Here is a 20712-nt window from a genome sequence, read left to right as displayed (position 1 = left end):
TTTGAGTTAAAAAAAATTAAATTTTATAGACTATTCATAATTTATATTGCTTAAAATTATGATTTGCATGCTAAGATGCAACTTTACACAACCTTTCCTTTAGATAATGTTACAACGCTAGATAAGAGCACGTGCTTTTTAAAACTGTGCTCATTTCATGCAGAGAGCTGGTCACGAAAGCAGACTATCCCTCATTCTATTAAAAAATAATCACAGAATATTAAAAAAAAATGATACAGTAAGGATTGGAACCAAATTTATGGTCTTCTGACAGAACGGGAAGAAAAGATTTTCACTGATTTGAGTGGGTCACTAGACTATTATTAAAGACAAATGTATCAACCCAACTATGTTAAATTGAGAAAATGCGTCGATTTGCTCAAGTGGAATACATTTAAAATCAGGCACCCTTTGGCGAAGCTTTGCAACAGTTAAGCGCACACCAAACAACAAATCATTTTGCAAGTGAGAACTTAACGTCGGAGGGACTGGAGCTCCCGGCCTGCTCTTCATCGAATGATCGGTGCAGAGCGATCGTTTGTCACCGTTGGCCGGAGTTTCACCGTCGCGAAGGGGTTTTCTCCGCTGCAGGGGGAGGAAAAACCACGTCTGCAGACACACTACAGGATGGGAATTGGGTTTTAGAGGAGCTATGAACTACCGTCCTTGCTCTGTGAAGTTAGAAGGCTTCTGTATAAAACTCTGGACATTTTCTAGACACAGACGTTTCACGGTGGCAGTCCTCTCTGTGCACCCATGCCCACCCGTCACAGAACTCTCCAGGGCTGTAGATGCTGTAATGGGAGAGCCCACCTTTCTGTGGCCCTGTGTGGGAGGGGTTACGTGAGAGAGCCATAAGGACGCGGTCTGGATCAAGGTGCCAAATGCAACATGGCCGGGAGGCATCCCTTGGGGACCCAGGCAGAGGCCGGGCAGGCTTCCTGTGCTGTGAGAACAAGGCGGCCGCCTTCTCCTTGGACCCCATAGGCCTAAGGCGCCTCAGCCGGGACACCTCCCCCACCCCCTGCCCCGGGCTGTGCACCTACCAAGACCCCCAGGAACACAGTTCAACGTACCTGAGAAAAGGAGGCTTTGCTGTCCCATTTGCGTCGTTCTGTGAGGAAGATAAAGATGAAGTTTATGGAAGGGTCATGAAACCGGGACATTTTCAATAAAACCTTAAAGCTAAAGATATCTAAAGTGCAAGGAGCAATTTATGGCTCATGCGCGTAAGCCCACCTGAGGCCATCTCAACGTCTGTCTAAAGTCACCTAAGGGATAAGGGCAAGAACAGAAAACCGAAGACAGTGAGGGGCCCTCACAAGTGCTGGCATGTCTCAGGCCTTGGAAGACCATGGCCCTTAAGCTGCCCAGCCATAGTGCCTACAACTGGTGTTTTGGGAGCCCAGTCCTGAATGAGGCCATGACAAACAGGAAGCAAAAATAAAACCTTGTTGGGTTTTGGTGCCCACAGATGTGCCAAGGGCTAGCCAGAGATCTGGTGGGACGTTCCAGAAGATGAGACGACAGAGGGACAACACTGCCCTTGCCTTCAGGAACTACCAGAGCCTGGGGACTTGGGGGGTCTCCCAGTGTGGCCAGGGACCAGGGGTGTGTGTGCCTTCTGTCCTTCGTTTTATAAAGCTAGAAGGCTTTCAGAATTTGCTTTAAATCTGCTCTGGCTGTTGAAAAAAATCACTGGCCTGAGCTTGTGGGGCTAATTCTCAGATGGCTGCCCAGGAGAGGGCAGTGTAATGCTGTCTGAGCCACAGGCCACCAGACCAGACCAGACTCCTGGAAGCTCCCAGGAGTCCCAGTGGCCTCAGGGCATATGGGCCTCTGAACACTGAAGGATAGATAGCTCTTCTCACTTCTGGTTGCCAGCCTAGGGTCAAAGGCCATAGTTGGAGGCCAAAGCCCAGGTCAGGGCTCTTTCTGCATGGCTCCTCTTGGGTTGTGGACACAGATTCTCGAAGTACAAGAGAGGCTGTGGGCACTGGGGTACTTCAGACCTGTGCCTGCTGTCTCTGTGCCTCTGAAGACCTCTGAGCGTGCTTTGAACCTCGAGACCAGCAGGTAAGCAAGGTCATTCTGATGGGGAGCCCCAAGCACCTGAAGGCAACCCCAGTCAGCCTTGTGCCCCAATTCAGTGTCTACCTTTTCTTTTGTAATTTATTTTAGAGAGAGAGAGGAGAGTGAGTGGGGGGAGAGGGACAGAGGGGAAAGAGAATCCCAAGCAGACTCCAAACCCTGAGCCCCAACACAGGGCTCTATCCCACAGCCCTGGGACCGTGACCTGAGCCAAAATCAAGAGTCGGATGCTCAACTGACTGAGCCCCCCAGGCGCCCCTGTGTCTACTTTTCATCACAGATGCACACAGCGGCTGCCCTGCTCAGCATGTCCTAATAGGGTTTTAAATGGCTGCAAAATGATTTCTTCCTACTAGGCGTGCTGAGCTTCCCCAGCAGGCCTCAGAGCAAGTCATTTGTGGGGTAGCGCTCTCGTTCCGTGACGGTTACAGGCTAATTTATGACTTACTGAAAAAGCACCAGGATGCCTGCCCTGCAATGGCACGTGTGCTCAGTCCGCTGGCAATGGCATGTTGCCTAGAGCAGACAGCCCATACGCAGAGGCACCGGCTCACGCAGCAGAGAGGCCTCCAGTGTCCTCCCTCCTGGCCTGGAAAGCACACTTCCTGCAAAGCCAGGTGTGGCTTCTGCCCGTCTTGCACTTGGCCGCAGAGGCACACTCGGCCCTCTTGCTCCTTGATACTGTCTGGAAACCACCTTCCTGCGGCCTTTCCCGGGAGCACGCTCTGTCCCTGCCGTGTGCGTCCTCAAGTCTGAGGAAAGCTCCGTGCGCTCTGAACTGGAAACCAGAAACAAAACCCTCCCTGGAGTACCTGCCAGCCAGACTCAGCCTCAGAGGGAAAACTTTGGGGCCTGTTCCCAGGAGGGCCTCCTGAGTCCCGACTCACCCAACTGAACTTTAAAATTTATTTAAGTAATCTCTACACCCAACGTGGGGCTTGAACTCACAACCGTGAGATAAAGCGTCACATGCTCTACCGATGAGCCAGCCGGGCGCCCCTGACCCAACTGAACTTTAAAACGAGTTTAGCCACATGTTCACAGGCTGTGCCATTTGAGTACTCGGTCCAGACATTTGAGAGAAACAAAAGTGGCTGCAGAGATGCAGCACAGCCGACCCTAAAGTGACAAGTGACGACTCCGCTGTGAGGAAGGAAGGTGAGAGTAACCTGGGACGGCCCAAAGCTATTTAGTGCTGGGCAAACCCGGGTCCTGGTGTGGTACGTACCCCGCACACACCCTGGCCAACCTACACGCGTGCACGTGGGCACCAAAACCCCACCGGGATACTCAGAGCAGCCCTGACGGGCCAGCCTCAACATCTATCAACAGAAGGGACAACAGCCTTCTATCCAGTGGATCCACGCAGTGATGGAGCGCCACAGGACAGCCCGCTGTGTGGTTCGGTTCCTCTGAGGGCCAGACCAGATGCGCCGTCACGGGGTCCGAAGTTGGGGCCGTCTGCACTGAGAAGGGGCAGCGCCGTGTGTGTGTATGTTGGGGGGGGTGGGCTTCTGGGGGGCTGATAATCTAGGTCTTGCTCTGGTGCTGGTTATATGTAGCTGCTTTGTGAAAAGTCCTGCACTTTCCTGTATATGGCATTCTTGAATGTCTGCTTTTAGAAAAACAGGACATTTTCAGAAAGGTTTCTCCTCTCTTTAACATACTTCCACTAAGCCCACTCCTGTGTTCCCTTTCCTGCCAGTGAAGGGCACCCCCAGGCCGTGTGGCGCTGCCCTCATTCAGTCTGTTAGGAAGGCTCATGTTGTGCTCAGAAGCGTCTGTGGAACCGTCCCTCCAAGCTGACCACACGACCCCGTCCCTTGCGCTGGCCAGTGCCCCAAGCCCGTCTGTCCATCCTGCCTGCTGCCTCCAAAAGCTCCAAATGAACCTGTCCCACCACAGCCTCCCTGAGGCTGAGTCATGGGGTTCGGGTCTCCTGGTCTCTGTGTTCCCCAATCTGTCTTTCCCTCTTCCAAACAGCAAAGTCTCTGGAGGCCTTTCTTGGTCCTGCGTCCCTGGACCGGACTGGTCTTGATACGCCTCCTGCGGCCCCAGGGCCCCTCTGCACAGGCTGCAGGTCGTGAGCCACATTCTCCACACGCACGGTGCAGGGCACACAGCACATGCTAGAGCAGGTCTGTGGAGCTGAGCTCCCCAGGGTCCTGCAGCCCCCCGGCAGAAAAACTCCTTCTACAATGTGGGCCTTGCTCTGAGTCAGCAGTATGTATCCCGCACTTTTCTACAGACTTCACAAAGGCCGGCACCTATGGCCTCAGAGGCACAGCCAGTTGCATGTTCTGTGTCCCCTTCCGGCAAGCAGCATGGTGCTGGCCTGGAGTGTACTCAACACGACAGGAGGTGATCAAGTGACAAAACCAGGCACCACGAGGGGCTAGGCATGTCATTATGAGCGCGGAAAAGGTTATCCGTGAGACAGTAAGGGCAGTGAAGGCCTTGGGCCTGGTCAGCAAGATAACCCATAACCAGCTTATTTTGACCCAGCAGGAACAGGCAGAGTAGGGCAGATCTTGTGATTCCCCCAGAAAACAACACCCAAGTCCACCTTGCGTGGGCACTTGCTGCCACGTGGTGTCCATCCATCTTCCCCTTCCCACTAGCCAGGCTTCTGCTTGGGTGTCCACCACATGCCCACGTACCTGAAGGCAACTACTTGGTCCCGGCTTCTGGGCGGTCCAGGTCAGCATAAGACCACCCCACACAGTCGTCCTCCTGGTGGTAGGCAGACACTCAGACGAGACAGGGACTTCTGTGGCCCAGTGAGAATGCTGAGGGGGGTGACCTCTGCTCTCTGCCCACTGGTGATACGGAGCCCATGTCCCCAGAAGACAGGGTGACTGATGAGAGAGCCCTGAGGGAGGCCTTGCTATACCAGCCCTCTCTGGGCTGCTGTTTCCATCAGATAGTTCCTTCCTGTCTGAAGCTGCTGGAAGTCAGCTCTTACCTGCAACACGGGCAGCCCTGATGCTGGTTTTAATTTTTGATGTCTATTTTTGAGAGAGATACAGCGCATGAGCAGAAGAGGGGTAGAGAGAGAGGGAGACACAGAATCTGAAGCAGGCTCCAGGCTCTGAGCTGGCAGCATAGAGTCAGACGCAGGGCTCAAACTCCTGAGCCATGAGATCATGACCTGAGCCGAAGTCGCACAGTCAAATGACTGAGCCACCCAGGCGTCCCATCCTGATGCTTGTTTTAGATGTTAGCAGCTAATGCCAATCCTCAACGTGGGCTAGACTGATCTCACGAATCACAACCTCTGAACTAGTTCAACCCCTTTATTCCTAAAATGGGGACACTGAAGGCCAGACAGGGAAGAGTCAACAACCCTGGGGAACCAAGGTGTCCCCTGTGGAGAGGAGAAGCAAAAAAACAAAAAACAAAACAAACCAAAAAGGCCACACTCCAGGCCCTCCCTCAGACACACTTGTGGCTTGCACAGGGCAGTGAATGCTGAGTTTGAGAAGCAAATGTATGTGGAGGAGAACTTAGTTTTCAACAGCTCTTTCAAGCCTGGTTCTCTGATTATTTAACAGCCCTGTGCAACAACAGAACGTGGCCATCAGACCCTCCAGCTTCAGTCCCAAGGACCACTCCCCCAAGCCCTCCAGGGAGAAGTCGGTGTCTCAGAACATCACAGGGTAGCTACAGTACTGTGGGGCTGGTGGGCCCAGGAACATTGTATGGTAGGCAGCTCCCAGGATTGGGTGTTTAGTATACTTAATTAAGCCTAAGAATCCTGGTGTTTTAAGACTACATGTAACTGACAATAACAGTTGTACATAAAAATTAAGTATAAAAGTATTAAGATGCTTTGCCAGCTGCCATGGATCCCAGCATCTGGCTGAGGCAGAACATACCTTTCCCCAACATCATCAGCTGGTTTAAAAATTTTAGTTTAGGAAAAATAAATTATCAGCCTGGCTGGGCATAAAAACTTTTGAGATACAAAATCCCAGGACCGCGTACCAGGCAGGCTTGAGTCATGCTACATGCTTCTCCGCCATGTTTCTAGATCAGGCTTTTTAATGGAACACTGTTCTATTTTTGTATGATCTATACCTGATTGTCCAAAATGGTAGCCACTGCCTGCATGACCCAGCCCTGGGACATTTCTGTCCAATCCTCTAACTGTTATGAGTCACTGATCAGCCCTGCCCATGCCCTGACACCGGAGGATTAGATCCTGTGCCTCCTGCTGCTCTGGCAAGAGGCTACCGAGCCGAGGCGGCCGGTTCCAATGCCAGGAGCTTCCAGGGCTCCTGAGATCACTTCTGGGGAGCAGAACCAGTTCTCGTGTGCCTCCCCGCAGCAGGCCCGCAGGTTTCAGTTATGTTCGCGGAACTCCTGATCTGACTTGCCAGTGACGAAACGCAGTCGCTCGGCTAACAGAACGGGGTCAGCAGAGGAGCACGTGAGGGTGTCCGCCGTTGGAGGTGTGGGGTTTTTTCTTTGGCAGTTTGCATAGGATCTTGAAATAGGACTTCAAAACGTCAGTGACAGAAATGGAATATCAATCATTTAATCTCACTGTGCAACTGGGAAGCACTGTGTACGTATTTTGGGGTCATTACTCTCTGGTCTTACAGATAAGGAAAACTGAGTTTCCTGAAGAGGGTGATGGGGGAGAGCGCCCCTGAAGTCGTGGCCGGCAGTGTCTTGTTCAGGGAGGCCCTCTGACTTTGTGGGCGTTGCTGATTTTTAAAAACCAGTTAGGGGGCGCCTGGGTGGCTCAGTCGGTTAAGCGTCCCACTTCAGCTCAGGTCACCATCTCGCGGTTCGTGAGTTCGAGCCCCGCGTCGGGCTCTGGGCTGATGGCTCAGAGCCTGGAGCCTACTTCCGATTCTGTGTCTCCCTCTCTCTCTGCCCCTCCCCTGTTCATGCTCCGTCTCTCTCTGTCCCAAAAATAAATAAACGTTAAAAAAAAAAATTTAAAAACCAGTTGGTATTTTCTTGTGACCTTTATGAACTGGTGTTCTCCATTACCCTCCAGACCACAAAACCGAAGCAGCTATCATCGTTACCTGCCAGTACCTCGGGAAGAGCGTAGAGGGGACAGTGGGACCTGTCATACGGAGCGTTCTGATGGGGGAGGGGCAGGACACACTGATGCACGGCCAGCTGAGGTGTCGGAACCATTTCTCAATCTGAAGGACTCCGAGTCCTTTGCTCTGTGTCTCCCCCTCTCCTCCATCTCCCAAGGCCCCACAGTCCACCCCACGGTCTGGGAGCTTAGAGAGCTGGGCTGGCAGCCTTCCTGTAGCACACCAGCCCAGGCAGCAGCATGGGGCTCGTCTGGCACTCATAAATGCCTGGTCCGAGAAAGTGTTCTGATCCTACTGTGTGCGGGTGCTGGGGAGGGAGGGTAAAATATCTAGTCGGGGTGCCTGGGTGGTTCAGCCAGTTGAGCATCTGAGTCTCGATTTCGGCTCAGGCCATGATCCCACAGTCTGTGAGTTCAAGCCCCTCATAGGGCTCTGCACTAACAGGGCAGAATCTGGTTGGGATTCTCTCTCCACCCTTCCCTCTCTGCCCCTCCCCTGCTCATGCTCTCTCTCAAAAATAAATAAATAAATAAATAAATAAATAAATAAATAAATAAATCCAAAAAATTGAAAAAACAGATTGCCTATATTTTTCTCAAGGAGATCTACTGAAGTGCTAACAGCAGTCATCCTGGAGGTGAAGTTACAGATAGTTTCTAACAGAACAAAAGTTCTTTGGTTATTTTTATAAGTAGCAAATTGTGTTACTTTAAAAAGAGGTATTTTGGGGGCACCTGGGTCAGTTAAGCATCCAACTCCTGATTTTGGCTCAGGCCATGATCTCACAGTCATGGGATTGCATCCCCCATCGGGCTCCATGCTGAACATGATCCTGCTTAAGATTCTCTCTCCCTCTCCCCTGTGTGTACTCTAAATAAATAAATAATAAAGAAGTATTTTAGGGGCGCCTGGGTGGCGCAGTCGGTTAAGCGTCCGACTTCAGCCAGGTCACGATCTCGCGGTCCGTGAGTTCGAGCCCCGCGTCAGGCTCTGGGCTGACGGCTCAGAGCCTGGAGCCTGTTTCCGATTCTGTGTCTCCCTCTCTCTCTGCCCCTCCCCCGTTCATGCTCTGTCTCTCTCTGTCCCAAAAATAAATAAACGTTGAAAAGAAGTATTTTAAATAAGGTATAATGATTAGATATTTTAACTTGGACTTTGCTCTTTAACTTAGGTCCGCAGCTGTGATGGCCCAGTAGAGTTACAGGAAATCTCATTTCAGCAAGTGTTTATCTAGCAAACGGCAGCATTTGGGGAATGAATGAATGAATGCATGAATAAATAAATATGTGTATATATATATATATATATATATATACACACACACACACATATATATAGTTTTCTTTTATGTATAATATAGTTGAAATAGTTTTCATTTATGTATAATAGATATTATACATATATATTGTATACAATACATATATGTATGTGTATATACATGTATATATATGTACAGTATATATGTGCATTATATATACATATATATTTATATATATATAATACATAAATGAAAACTATTTCAATAGGGATAAATGTTACTAATTCGAGAGCATCCTTATTTCTGTCTCAAGAGTGGGGTAATTTATCAATTTATTTGTAGTAGAATCTGAGACAAAATTTTCACCATAAAGCCATATCTATGTTAAATATAGTAGAGCACGAAATATATATACACAGATGAAAACATTTTTATCAAAAGTGAGAAGAAGGGTCTCTCAAATTGTACTTTGTCCTTTTCTTTTCTTTTTTTTGTTTTAAAGAAAGAGAGCTGAAATGCATGAGGAGCAGAGAGAGAATCCCACACAGGCTCTGTGCTGAGAGCCTGAAGTGGGCCTTGAGTTCACCTGTGTACTCTGTACTTTAAAAATCCTTAAGTAACTTTGTCTTCAAGGAATAAAAATACATAATACCCTGATTATTTTACATTATTCAGAATGTTTTTCTAGTAGTTCACATGTATAACTTAATTATAGGTAAGAATTTTTTTTTTTTAATGTTGGCATTTCAAAGATCTGGAACTCAGAATTACATAAATTATCAAAAAAACTCCTGGGGCCCTGGGTGGCTCAGTTAGTTGAACGTCTGGACTTAGGCTCAGGTCATGATCCTGTGGTTTGTGAGTTCAAGCCTCATGTCGAGCCCTGTGCTGATAGCTCGGAGCCTGGAGCCTGCTTCGGATTGTTTTTCCCTCTCTCTCTGCCTCTCCCCTGCTCATGGTCTCTCTCAAAAATAAACATTAGGAAAAAAAAAAAGCTCCAACATACATTAACGTGAGCAAACCAGAACTGCTTCCAAAGTGAAGACAGGACGATGGTTTCTCCAAGCAGGCCACAGTGGTCACTAGCTCCGTCAGTTCTTACCTCTTAAATAACTTGTCATCCCTTCCCATCTCCACCGAACGCGACTCCCACCGCCCTCATTCCCTGGACAACTGCACCGCCTCCTGCCCGTCACCAGGCCCCAGCGCACACCCTGAGGGCCATCAGCAGATGCCTGCCGTGCAGGAGGACACAGGAAGGACGACGCATGGCCCAGACATCCTGGCTCGGTGTGCTTTTCTCCCAGCCTGTCCCTCCCACCGCCTGTCTGGCTGTGGCCCCGGACCGCACGTAGCCACCACGGTTCCCAGAATGCACATCTGGAAGGCTTTGTTTGGTCAGAGCTCTTCCTTTAGAACTTGGCTCAAATGCTTGCGACCAAGAAGCCGCCCCTGGTGCTTGCCAGGAGCCCGAGCCCTCCCTCCCCCCCCCCCCACGTCACATCTTTGCCCCCCACACTTTCACATGGCTCCACTGCTCACTGGACTCCACTCCTAGGCTGCTCTTCTTCCTGTTTGTTTCCCAAGGGCTAGCACAGGGCCTGGACCATGCATGGTAAGTTTGTCAATCAATGCTCAATGGATGAATTCCAACGTGAAGGCCTCACCGTGGTCCACAGATCCCTTCTACACTGTACATCTTCACACACCATTTAACTGTCTTTAAAAAAGAAGTATGGTTGGTCACAGTTGTCTGATGCCACGGAAACATTAGTTACCAAAGTTATGCAACCTCACTACAGGTATTGACTCCTTTGCCTGTTGGAAGTACTAAACATGCCTTTTTTATGGAAGGTTTCAGTTATTAATTGGGGCATGTGGGTGACTCAGTCAGTTAAGCACCTAACTTTGGGTCAGGTCATGAACTCAGGTTTGTGAGTTCGAGTCCCACATTGGGTGAGTTCGAACCCTGCTTCCAGTGAGCACTGCTTCTCTCTCTCTCTGCCCCTCGTGGGATTCTCTCTCTCTCCCTCCCTCACTTGCTCCCTCTCCCTCTCTCTCTCTCAAAAAAAAAAAAAAAGAGTTCATCAGCATTCATTATTCTGACACTTGCAAAGTGAATAACTAAAAGCACCACTGGAACCCATACAAAGAAAGCATTTTCGTTAAGATATTTGGGGCTTCTAAATGTTATATGAGGGACAGCTGGGTGGCTCAGTGGGTTAAATCTGACTCTTGATTTCAACTAGGTCATATCTCACAGTTAGTGGGATTGAGCCCTGCAGCCCTGCTTGGGATTCTCTCTCTGCCCCTTTCCCCGCTCTCTCTCTTTCTAATATAAAAACATTTTAAAAAAATGTTACATGAAACCAAACATTAATGGCTGCTAAGATGAAACACTAGAAAAATGTCTTCTGGCTTACAAGACAGAAATAGGGGGCCTGACTGTAGTATCAGGGTGATGCTGGCCTCAGAATGAATTAGGAAGTGTTTCCTCCTATTCAATTTTTGGGAAAATGTTTGAGAAGGATGGTATTAGCTATTCTTTATTATGTTGGGCAGGAGAAAACAGGATTTTTCATTGTATCCAATTCAGCATAATAACAACTGCATCAGTACTTTTGTCATAAAGCTTTACTGACACGGTAACAACACTGAAAGTTTTCTAAAACCGAGACTGTGTTGGCTAAAATGTCAGTGTTTTCGCTTATAATTTCAGTGTTAACTATGATTTTGGGGCAAGGTTCTTTTATCTTAAAAGACATTACGTAGCCTTAAAGTAATGGAGCGAGGCGGTTATTACCAAAGCTGCTGATACCACAAAGGGAGAGATAACTAGACATGTGTCCCCCTGGATGGACTAGCCGCCACCACCACCACCAATGAAACGCTCTAACAAAACAGGCAAAGAAACAAAACAGTAATACCGAATCTGATCAAGGCCGAGAATACAGGAGAAAGGGGAATGCAGTAAAGGACACCACGGGATTGCATTCAGCAAAATTGAGCCTGGGGACACCCTCCAGGACAACAATCTGGTTCTTCCAGGTAAATTACAAGGAAAAAGATATGAAGAGACTCGTAGGTACAAACACTCATCGTGAGGCTTGGTGACCAATTACAGTGTATGCAGCTGGTCTGGATCCAGATTCAAACTATACTGTAAAAATTTTAATAAGACAATCAGAACTTTGATGATTGAGGAATGATGATTGATGACATTGAGGAATTACTGTCAATTTTTAAAGATATGATAATTGGTATTGTGGTTGTGTAAAAATGAAAGGTATTCTATTTAAAGATAAAATTTTTAGGGGCGCCTGGGTGGCTCAGTCGGCTGAGCGTCTGGCTTCGGCTCAGGTCATGATCTCGCGGTTCGTGAGTTTGACCCCGCGTCGGGCTCTGTACTGGTAGCTCGGAGCCTGGAGCCGGCTTCGGATTCTGTGTCTCCCTCTCTCTCTGCCCCCCACCCTCCCCGCTCATGCTCACTCGCGCGCGTGCTCTCTGTCAAAAATAAACATTAAAAAAATTAGAAAATAAATAAAATGTATTATATTTAAGGCATTTATACGTGAAATGACACGAAGTCTGGGATTAACACTGAAATGACGGAGTGGCTGGGGGCAAGGTGAAAAAGACTGGTAAATGACCTGGTAATTGTGAAAGCTGGGGGTGAGAGGATCAGGTCATTAGATATCTGACTCTTTCCACTTTTGTATATGTTTGAATTTTTCCCTAAGAAAAAGCTGAACGTCAAAAACAGGAGAAGGCAATACAGACAGGTCACACCAGGACAGCATACCTTGGTGTTCCTGGATCCTGAGTTTTGTGACATGCACTTGTAAGGTTTGTTTCCCCCGGTAAAAGGAATTGTATGCTTTTCAAAATGCCTTAAAGTCATTTCCAAACACTGTGAATATTGCTTTAAAATGTACGAGGGCCTTTAATAAAACAGCATTTGATATCTTTGTCCTTCCAAGCGATTTCTTTTCCACGACAACAGAATGGAAAAGCTCCATTTCCAAAAGCTGTGTGTCATTCTTCTGAAAATAATTTTTGAGTTAGGTGTTCGGAGTAACTTGGAATGATAAAGGTGCAAATGATTACCGTACAGTATGCTTCTCTGAGAGGAGCCAGACACAGACATTTTTGAATGAAATTGCAAAACCTTGCACTTCCTGGATCAGAACACACCACTGCAGCTTATGAGGAAGTAGGCATGTTTCAAAACACCCGAAGGCTCGCACACTGAAACACGGGGCACGTTTGTTAAGAGTGCCCATCCCGTGTAATCCAGAGACTGCGCCCAGGCACCATTCACAGCTGAACAGAGGCCACCAGGGGTGCTGACGGCTGGGGCAGGGCTGTGGCTGGGGCAGGGCTGCTTCACACACCCCGTGAGAAGCAGGGAGATGCCTCAGCGTGCACTACTGAAAGGACCACACAATAACTGGAAGACAGAAATCACAGTAGCCCAGAATCACTGCACCCAAGTGCCCGTGGACCACCCACAGTGCCCGGGGGCATTTCCAGGTGGAAGCCGGCAGCCCCCAGGAGTCCAGCCCACACTCTGGCCCTCACCTCCCCGGCTCCTTCCCACTGCAACCATGCAGCCTCACGGAGGTCCGGACGCCACCTGCCCCCTCCTTTCCCACCCTCCGGTACCGTCTGTCCGTGGCCATGCCTGGATTCCATGGTCTGGAACACCACAGCCCCATCCCTGCAGACACCTGGAACTCTCTGCTCCTCCTCCAGCCCCACCACCTGGTAACCCTCCAACACTTAATTCTTGCCTGAGCTGCGCAGCGGCATGTTGCTGGACAAACGACCGTACCTCCTGGCTTTGTCTGAGATCATGACCCCAAATTGTAAACAGGCATCAGCATACTGCGACTACCTTTCTGGAGCGCAGGCACCTTCTCACTCCTCAAAATGCCTGTGTCACAGATTCTCTTTCTTGAGACTTGCTCGCTCTGCCCCCATCGGCTAATGATCTCACTTCCCTGGCCGACAGAGTGGATGTCCTCAGTTGGGCACTCCCTCCCTGTGTGTCCCTTTTCCTGGCCCCGCCACCGAATCTGCCAGGTGTGCTCTTCTGGCCTTCCAGGCCACTGTCCTTTTCTCTATCCTGCCCTTCCTTTGTGATATAGTCTGTCCTGAGACAAAACTGACAACACGCACCCCTTTCTCAATTCTCTGCCATCCTGCAATCATGGCCTCGTTCTCTGAGTGTACCAAGTACTTGCCCTCCTCTGCTCCTGTGTCTGGGAATCTCTCCCCTTGAACCCTGCATGATGGGCTCCTTGCCATTCAGGTCTCAGCTTCGACAGTGCCTCCTTGGGGGTGCGGATACGGTCATGTGCTGCCCAGATCCCACTCAGGACCCAGAGACTGGTACTGGGCTGCAGGGGGGTGCTGCCCTCGGTCATCCAGGCTCTTCAGGAAATCGCCCTGGCTAAAGCCCTCGCGCCCTAGATGTTCTCGCAGTCCTGCTTCTCCCCTGCCCGATGCCGTGCCCTCTCTCACAGGGGCGCACCCTCGGGATCCCTCATAAGTGCCTGCACGCAAACCTGGGACATCCATCTGAGCTGTCACCCCTTCCCCTCTATCCCTTCACCTTGCTGTGATTGTCTGCATGGCCTCCATCACCGCCCACTTCCTCTCAGGAGAATGTAGGTTCCAGCAGAGCCAGGAATTGGTGTCGCTCATCTCTGTACCTCGAGAGCCCACACCAGGGACCGGGGCTCGGCAGACACAGCTGCCCAAGGAATGAGGGGGCTCTGGGCACCCATGGCCCCTCCAGTCTTTCTTATAGGGTTGTTTAGGATTCTAGAGAATGTACATGAAGCAGTGTTTCCCCAGCACATGGTGCACACTAAACACATCTGAAGGCACTGAGATGTAGTTACCATTCTTAACCTGAAGTCTCCCTTCAGGGAACAGTATGAAAATTGAAGGAAATGCAGAAAAAGGTGAAGTGACTGGTGGACTGGAGCCAGGACCAAAGGTGAGGAGAGAGTAAAACCTGATACTATCTGATAAACTGCATTTACAGATAAAATACAAACAGAAGAGGGAACGAGTTTAGGAAGCTGGGCAGCAGTGTGACAGAGAAGGGAACCCAGAAGAGACGGACACACAGCCTGCCCCCAGCCTGCCCCCAGCCCGCCCCACGATCGCAACCTTCGTCCCTGTGGGAATGACAGCCCATACCCCCCACCGCCATTCAGGAGTTGGGTCACAGCGGGTCACGATGAAGTTCCACTCACAGGAGAGGTGCTTTCTGGTTTGGACACCGGTGCTTTAAAGGTAGAAATACTTTTGGAAATGTCTGCTCTCTTATCTGCAGCTGCTTCCAGGGACAGACATTGCAAGTAATCTGGCGGGGGGATGACCACGCTGCTTTTCTCGGATAAGTTCACGGTGCTGATGCTTCTCACTGGCGCTGGACTAACAACCAACAGGCAGAGAATGTGCATTACATAAGATCCCACCATCTGAACCCCGAACATCCTGAACATCCTATGGCCAGAACTGCAATAGATTAACAACCACACAGGGTGTGGGGAGGAGAGGACACATAATAGACCTCTATGTAAAAAGTACTGTCATGTTTTCACTGGTTTATAAATGTGCACTCAAAAGAAAACTAGCTTAATTCAGGGCTGGCTCTTGATTAATTTAAGGAGATCAATAAGAAAATGAAGACTAAAAAGTGTTGAGCACTTCAGATTAAAACAAAACAAAAAGAACCTCAGCATTTTGACATCGTAAACACGATACCTAGTTTCATTCCTTGGCCCAGTGGCTGTTGAGCTACACGGCCAGGGATGAGGATACAGAGACGACACTGACCAGGACTTGGGGGCATCAACTGTGGTGCTCAAAGGTGTGCCGGGACAGCTAGATGGGATGCAGGGCTTCCCTGAGGTGGGAACCACTGAGGATGTGCCAGTTTAGGGTAAAGATGAGGGTAGTCTGGAGGGGTCACTTCTGAGGACCCCATGGGGCAGCCGACTATAACTGTGCAACACACACGCAAGTTTCACAGCCAGGTGTGGGAAAGACCTTCCTGGGTTTTAGCCTTGGCTCCACCTTTCTGTGCCTCGGTTTCCTCAATTTTAAAGCGGCAACCTACCTCATAAGGCTGTTCTGAGAACTAAATGAGCTAGTCAGTGTAAGGCATGTTGGCGCTTCCTAAGTGGCAATGACCATGACGGTCGCCTTGGATTTAATAACCAGATGGGGAGGGGGGCGGTGTGGTGGGTGGTTCCAGAGGGCTGACGGGGTGAGGAGCAGAGTCTGGGGGCATGCCCTCACAGCAGAAGCCACAAGGGAAACAGCCGTGGGTAACAATCCCCCTTTCGTACTCTCCTACACCATCGGAGGTTTCCCTGTGGGGCTGGCTCCATATGCAGACGGAATTCTGATATGGCCGAGAACATGCGGTCAAAGGTGAGTTTGTGGTCACTGGGAAATGGGAGCCACAGTCAGGTCCTACCTTGGTGTGGGCACACTCATGGCCTCCTTTGCATCTTCTTCCAGCAACTTCGTGTAAGATGCCGGGAACCAACCCCTCCTACAGATGAGTGTGAGAAAAAAAACCTGATCGTGGGGTCAGCAGCAGACAAGTGGACAATAAACACACGACGGGGGGACTTGGGGCAACTCCAGAGCAGACCAATTCCTTTTCACCATGTCACATGATGTGTATTTTATACACAGCATTTATTTTATTTGGATTCTCTTTTTGGCTTTTTTTCCACATTTAATAGGTAAATAATCTACACAGAAACCAAGTTAACCACCTTACAGTAAAGCCTATGCACCTACTTGTTGAAATGAGGACACTAGCCTTTAAACTATTTGTGGGCTAAATCTTAACAAAATCTATCTAATGTGCATATTATCCTTGAGAAATCCAAAGTCACATTAAAAAAAAGGAAGAGAAAGAGTATTTAAAGTACTTTCTAAGGCGACTTCATATGATCTATTCAAGAATCAAACTCATGTGCAGATGCACAGACATACAGAAAATGGCCCGGAACAGAGTATAACTCCGATGAACTAAACTAGAACCGTAACTAAACTAGGAACTTAACTTTGGTAAAAATACTACAGTGACCACAAGGACTCTGCTGCTCAACGGAGATATAGCAGTTCCCTGAAGCAGCAGGCGGTCCTGACTCCCGCGCGGGCAGCATCTACCCCAAGACTTACGCTTTCGTGGTGTCGTGCTCCCCATAAAGCCAGCCGTCTTTCTCCTCGGGGACGAGCAGCGTGAGGACATCTCCCTGGGCGAAGCTGAGCAAGCTCTGGTTCGCGCCTGCGGTGTGTGGGAAGATGGTTTTCACCTTCTGCTTCTTCATCATGTTCAGTCCGGTTGCGACAGAAACCGATCGCTGTAAACTGGGATCATCTGAAGAATCTGTTAAAACTGAGCACGGCAGCGACTGCTTTTCAAAGAGCGATAACACGGCAAGTTCACAACAGCAAACCCCAGAAAGCCACCCACTCCTGTCTGCCAGCGATCCTTCCACTTCAGCTCCACGCGCCATATCTCCGAGCCTTAGTCTTCGCCTGGACCGACGGACGGATGGGCGGGGAACAGTGAGGAGCGGAAGCAGAACCGCGGCCTGAGGCCCCTCACCAAGGACAACCCTTGAGGCTAAACGCTCTTCCCCAAGCAGAGAGGACACACAGAGGCCAAGCCTCACCCGTGCTCTGAGGTAATCAGAGGCCAGCTGATGCATCACCAGAGGGTCTGATGCCTTCCTCGCCCTCCTCTCCCAACATGAATCCCAAGGCAGGGCGGGATCTACTCAAACCCCACTGCCCACGCTCTGGGCTGCAAGGAACAAGAGGAGACTGGAAATGCAGCTGTTCTCGCCGTGCTCACTTACTGAACCCTCCCTAATCAGTGCCGTCCATGCTTTTGATGCTTCGCAGCTTCTGAGGGAAGGACTACTTATCATCCACAGTGACTCAATGGGATCACAGCTAGCACGTGGCCTAGCTAGGCACCAGATGTGGGTGGCCTGACCCCACAGCCCGGACTTTGTACATTTCTGTCTCCCTTGGAGCGTGGGCTGATACTTCCCACTCCAAAGAAACAAAATAGCCATTCTGAAAATCTCCTCTCCCGTTTCACCCAGGACAGGGCTGCAAACGCTGCAGGCTGTGGCTCTCTCTAGCCCACGGCTTGAAGGCCATGACTTTCATGAGTGAGCCTGTGAGACACCTATCACAGAGAGAGGGGCCTCTGGTGTCAAAAACTCTGCACAGAGCAGAGCCTAACCAAAGCTGCCTGAAATGTCTGCAAACAGTAACTGGTCCTGATTTACTGAAACAGCATCAACAGAAATTTAAGCAGTGAGAACTTAAGTGTTCAGAAAGCATGAAGTTCTCTGTTAGAGATGATGAAAAACGCTGATTATAATTCAAACCAAGCCTACTGGTAAGATTAATAACCATAATTTTGTCATGGGAACTTTAATAATTTGTTTTATTGAAAAAAGAAATTTTATTACAATTGCCACTTAATATGGCACTCAGTGTGGAGGCTCTTTGTACGTTATATTTTAAAACGTAATACCTTTCTTTAAAAAAAATTTTTTTTTTTAATGTTAATTTTTGAGAGAGATAGAGAGAGGCAGAGCACGCGCGGGGGAGGGACAGGGTGAGAGAGGGAGACAGAATCCGAAGCAGGCTCCAGGCTCTGAGCTGTCAGCACAGAGCCTGATGTGGAGCTCAAACCCACAAACCGCAAGATCAAGACATGAGCCGAACCTGAGTCAGATGCCCAACCGACTAAGCCACACAGGTGCCCCTAAAATGTAACACCTTTCAATAGCACAATTACTCTATATAAACATGAATCAGTACATGGAATTAGTATGTGTTAAAGTGTCGATTATAAAATGTCTTATGGTTTTATAATAAACCCGTACCTTTATTTATTTTGAAGTGTAAGTTCCAATAAGGCAATGCTGAATTCTACTTCATGGTAACATTTATCCAAAATATTAAAAAAAATTTAAAAAAGTATTTAAAAAGGGGCACCTGGGTGGCTCAGTCAGTTGAGCGTCCGACTTCGGCTCAGGTTATGATCTCACAGTTTGTGAGTTCGAGCCGCGCATCAGGCTCTGTGCAGACAGCTCAGGGCCTAGAGCCTGCTTCAGATCCTGTGTCTCCCTCTCTCTCTGCCCCTTCCCCGCTCATGCTCTGTCTCTCAAAAATGAATAAATGTTAAAAAAAATTAAAAAAAAAGGTATTTAAAAAGAAATCAAAATAAATATCTTACCTGTTGAATTCTTTATCCTTTCTGAATTCTGTGCAACTGCTGTTGGGTTATTAAACATATCAATCAAAGGACTGGTATACGCTCTGGCTGAAGGAGCTGGGGGCACCTTTGGTGAATATTTAGAAAGGGTGTCATAATCTTTCCCAACCTGTGAAAAATTCCTTATTAGTTTAATATTAGTGTAACATAGCAATGGACTTACAGAGATTTCCAGGGCTGTTGGAACATGTTTTAAATTCCACTTCCTTCCCCAAATTCTCTTAGTTGGGTGGTAATGCCCTATTCTGAATTATTTCAAGATTATCACATTCTTTTCTTCATTTTGTCTTTTTTAAGGCAATTACTCCCCATTTCCCACATCCCCTGGCAACCACTAATCTGCTTTCTGTCTCTATGGATTTTAGGGTCCTCTCTAGATCTATAGGATTTGTCTTCTTGGCTACAGAATTCTACACTTAAAATAATTTTTCCAAAGAATTTTGAGTGCATTGCTCCTTTAATTTCTAACATCTTGTTTTGGTAACAAGAAATCTGGTACCATTAGTGTTCTCTTTTCTTTGTGAGTAATTTATTTTCCCCCCTCCCAGAAATTCTTAGAATTTTCTCTTTGCCTCTTTCTGCAACTTGACCACGATCTATCGAGGTTTGGTTTTTTCCTCTTGTCCAGGCTCACTCACTCAGTGTTAAAGAGCAGGCAGGGTCTACTGCAGTAACTTCTGCAGGGACCATAGTCAGGGCAGCAGAGGGGGAGAAGTGGCTGGCCTTGAATATACCTGGAAGGTGGAAACAACAGGGCATGCCTGTGGGTTGGCTGTGACTGGGGAGGGGGAGGGGGAGAGAGAGGGAGGGCGGAGTCCACATTTGTGCCTGAGCTACTGAAAGGATGGAGCTGCCATTTCCTGGATGGAAAAGACTGGAGAAGCATGTTTAGAGTGAGAAAATCAATCGTGTGGTTTTGGACAAGCTGAATTTGAGATCCCCATTAGACATCTGGTGATTCTAAGAAGGCAACTGGGTATCTCCAACCTGTCTAACATTAAGTTTACATCCTCTGTTTTTGTTTGGCATTTTGGGAGAGCTCTTTGGCTTAATTTTCTAAGCAGTTCCATTCTGCTAACAAGCCCGTCTACTGGTGTGGGGTTTTCTTGTTTGTTTTTTTTGTGGAGGGAGGAAGGGGAGGGAGAAATTTAAAAACCTATTTTAGAAGAATTTCAAGCAAGTACAAAAGTAGGAAGAAGAGCACAATAAATCTTTATGTACCCAACACCCAGCTTCAACAGTTACAAATTCATGGCCACTATTGTTTCATATACGCCACAGCCATCTTCCCCCATGCCTGGATTATGGTGAAGCAAATCCCAGACATTTCAATTATAAATAATAATCCAATTTTTACTTTCCAAAATCTCTAGTTGATTTTTCCCTGGGGATGTAATATCTTTTCATCTCTTTCTTAAGATTTCTCCTCCACTATTTCCTTTGTTGCCTCCAATATTGGCCATTCTGGTTTTTGTTTCTTTTGGTGTATCTTTTTATGGCATTGGTTTTCCTTACTTGCTCAGTGATTCCTGGTTATCTGTCCATCTTGGTATCTTACGGTATTCTCTATTCTTTTCACTCTTTATGGTTAGTATGGGTTTTGCCTGTTCTCCTTATCACAGGCTACCTACAGTGGGGTAGAGGACAGGGAAGATACTTCCAGGAGCATGCATGACCTCTGCAGTGAAAACATGATGCTTTGGCCAGTAGACCAAAGTCCCTGTTGCCTACTGTTCATTCAGCGCAAGTGGGACATTCAGCGCAAGTGAGACAGTGGGGAAGAAACGGACCAACTTAGAGGATGCGAATCATACAGGAATGTAATGTCCCGGGTTCTCCACCGCTTCTTGCAAACCATTGACTCTGAGCTTACTGCTCCGCCCTCTGCTGCAGTCTTGCCCTGCACATGCTCAGAGCTAAGGTTTCCTTCTCTTTTGATTCTCCACACACTGATCTTG

General features: G+C 48.4%; 1 protein-coding gene across 3 annotated transcripts in view; it reads right to left on the bottom strand.

Annotated features, from left to right (window-relative positions):
• Positions 1-239: 239 nt before the first annotated feature.
• Positions 240-20712, bottom strand: part of BAIAP2L1 (BAR/IMD domain containing adaptor protein 2 like 1) — a 94869-nt gene continuing 74396 nt past the window's right edge. For 2 of the 3 annotated variants that reach the window (XM_030300809.1, XM_030300808.1), the window contains 6 exons: positions 18716-18863; positions 16633-16849; positions 15914-15991; positions 14682-14862; positions 1077-1114; positions 240-585 (listed from right to left, as the gene is read on the bottom strand). In XM_030300809.1, coding sequence (XP_030156669.1) covers positions 510-585; positions 1077-1114; positions 14682-14862; positions 15914-15991; positions 16633-16849; positions 18716-18863 — 738 coding nt within the window. In that variant the 3' untranslated portion in view covers positions 240-509. The remainder of the gene's footprint in view (positions 586-1076; positions 1115-14681; positions 14863-15913; positions 15992-16632; positions 16850-18715; positions 18864-20712) is intronic. The other variant, XM_032591639.1, reaches the window with a different exon arrangement.

Source organism: Lynx canadensis, chromosome E3 (assembly GCF_007474595.2).
Source record: "Lynx canadensis isolate LIC74 chromosome E3, mLynCan4.pri.v2, whole genome shotgun sequence".
NCBI lineage: Eukaryota > Metazoa > Chordata > Mammalia > Carnivora > Felidae > Lynx > Lynx canadensis.
The sequence above is the reverse complement of the archived record's forward strand: the minus strand, read 5'-3'. Positions and strand labels throughout refer to the sequence as shown.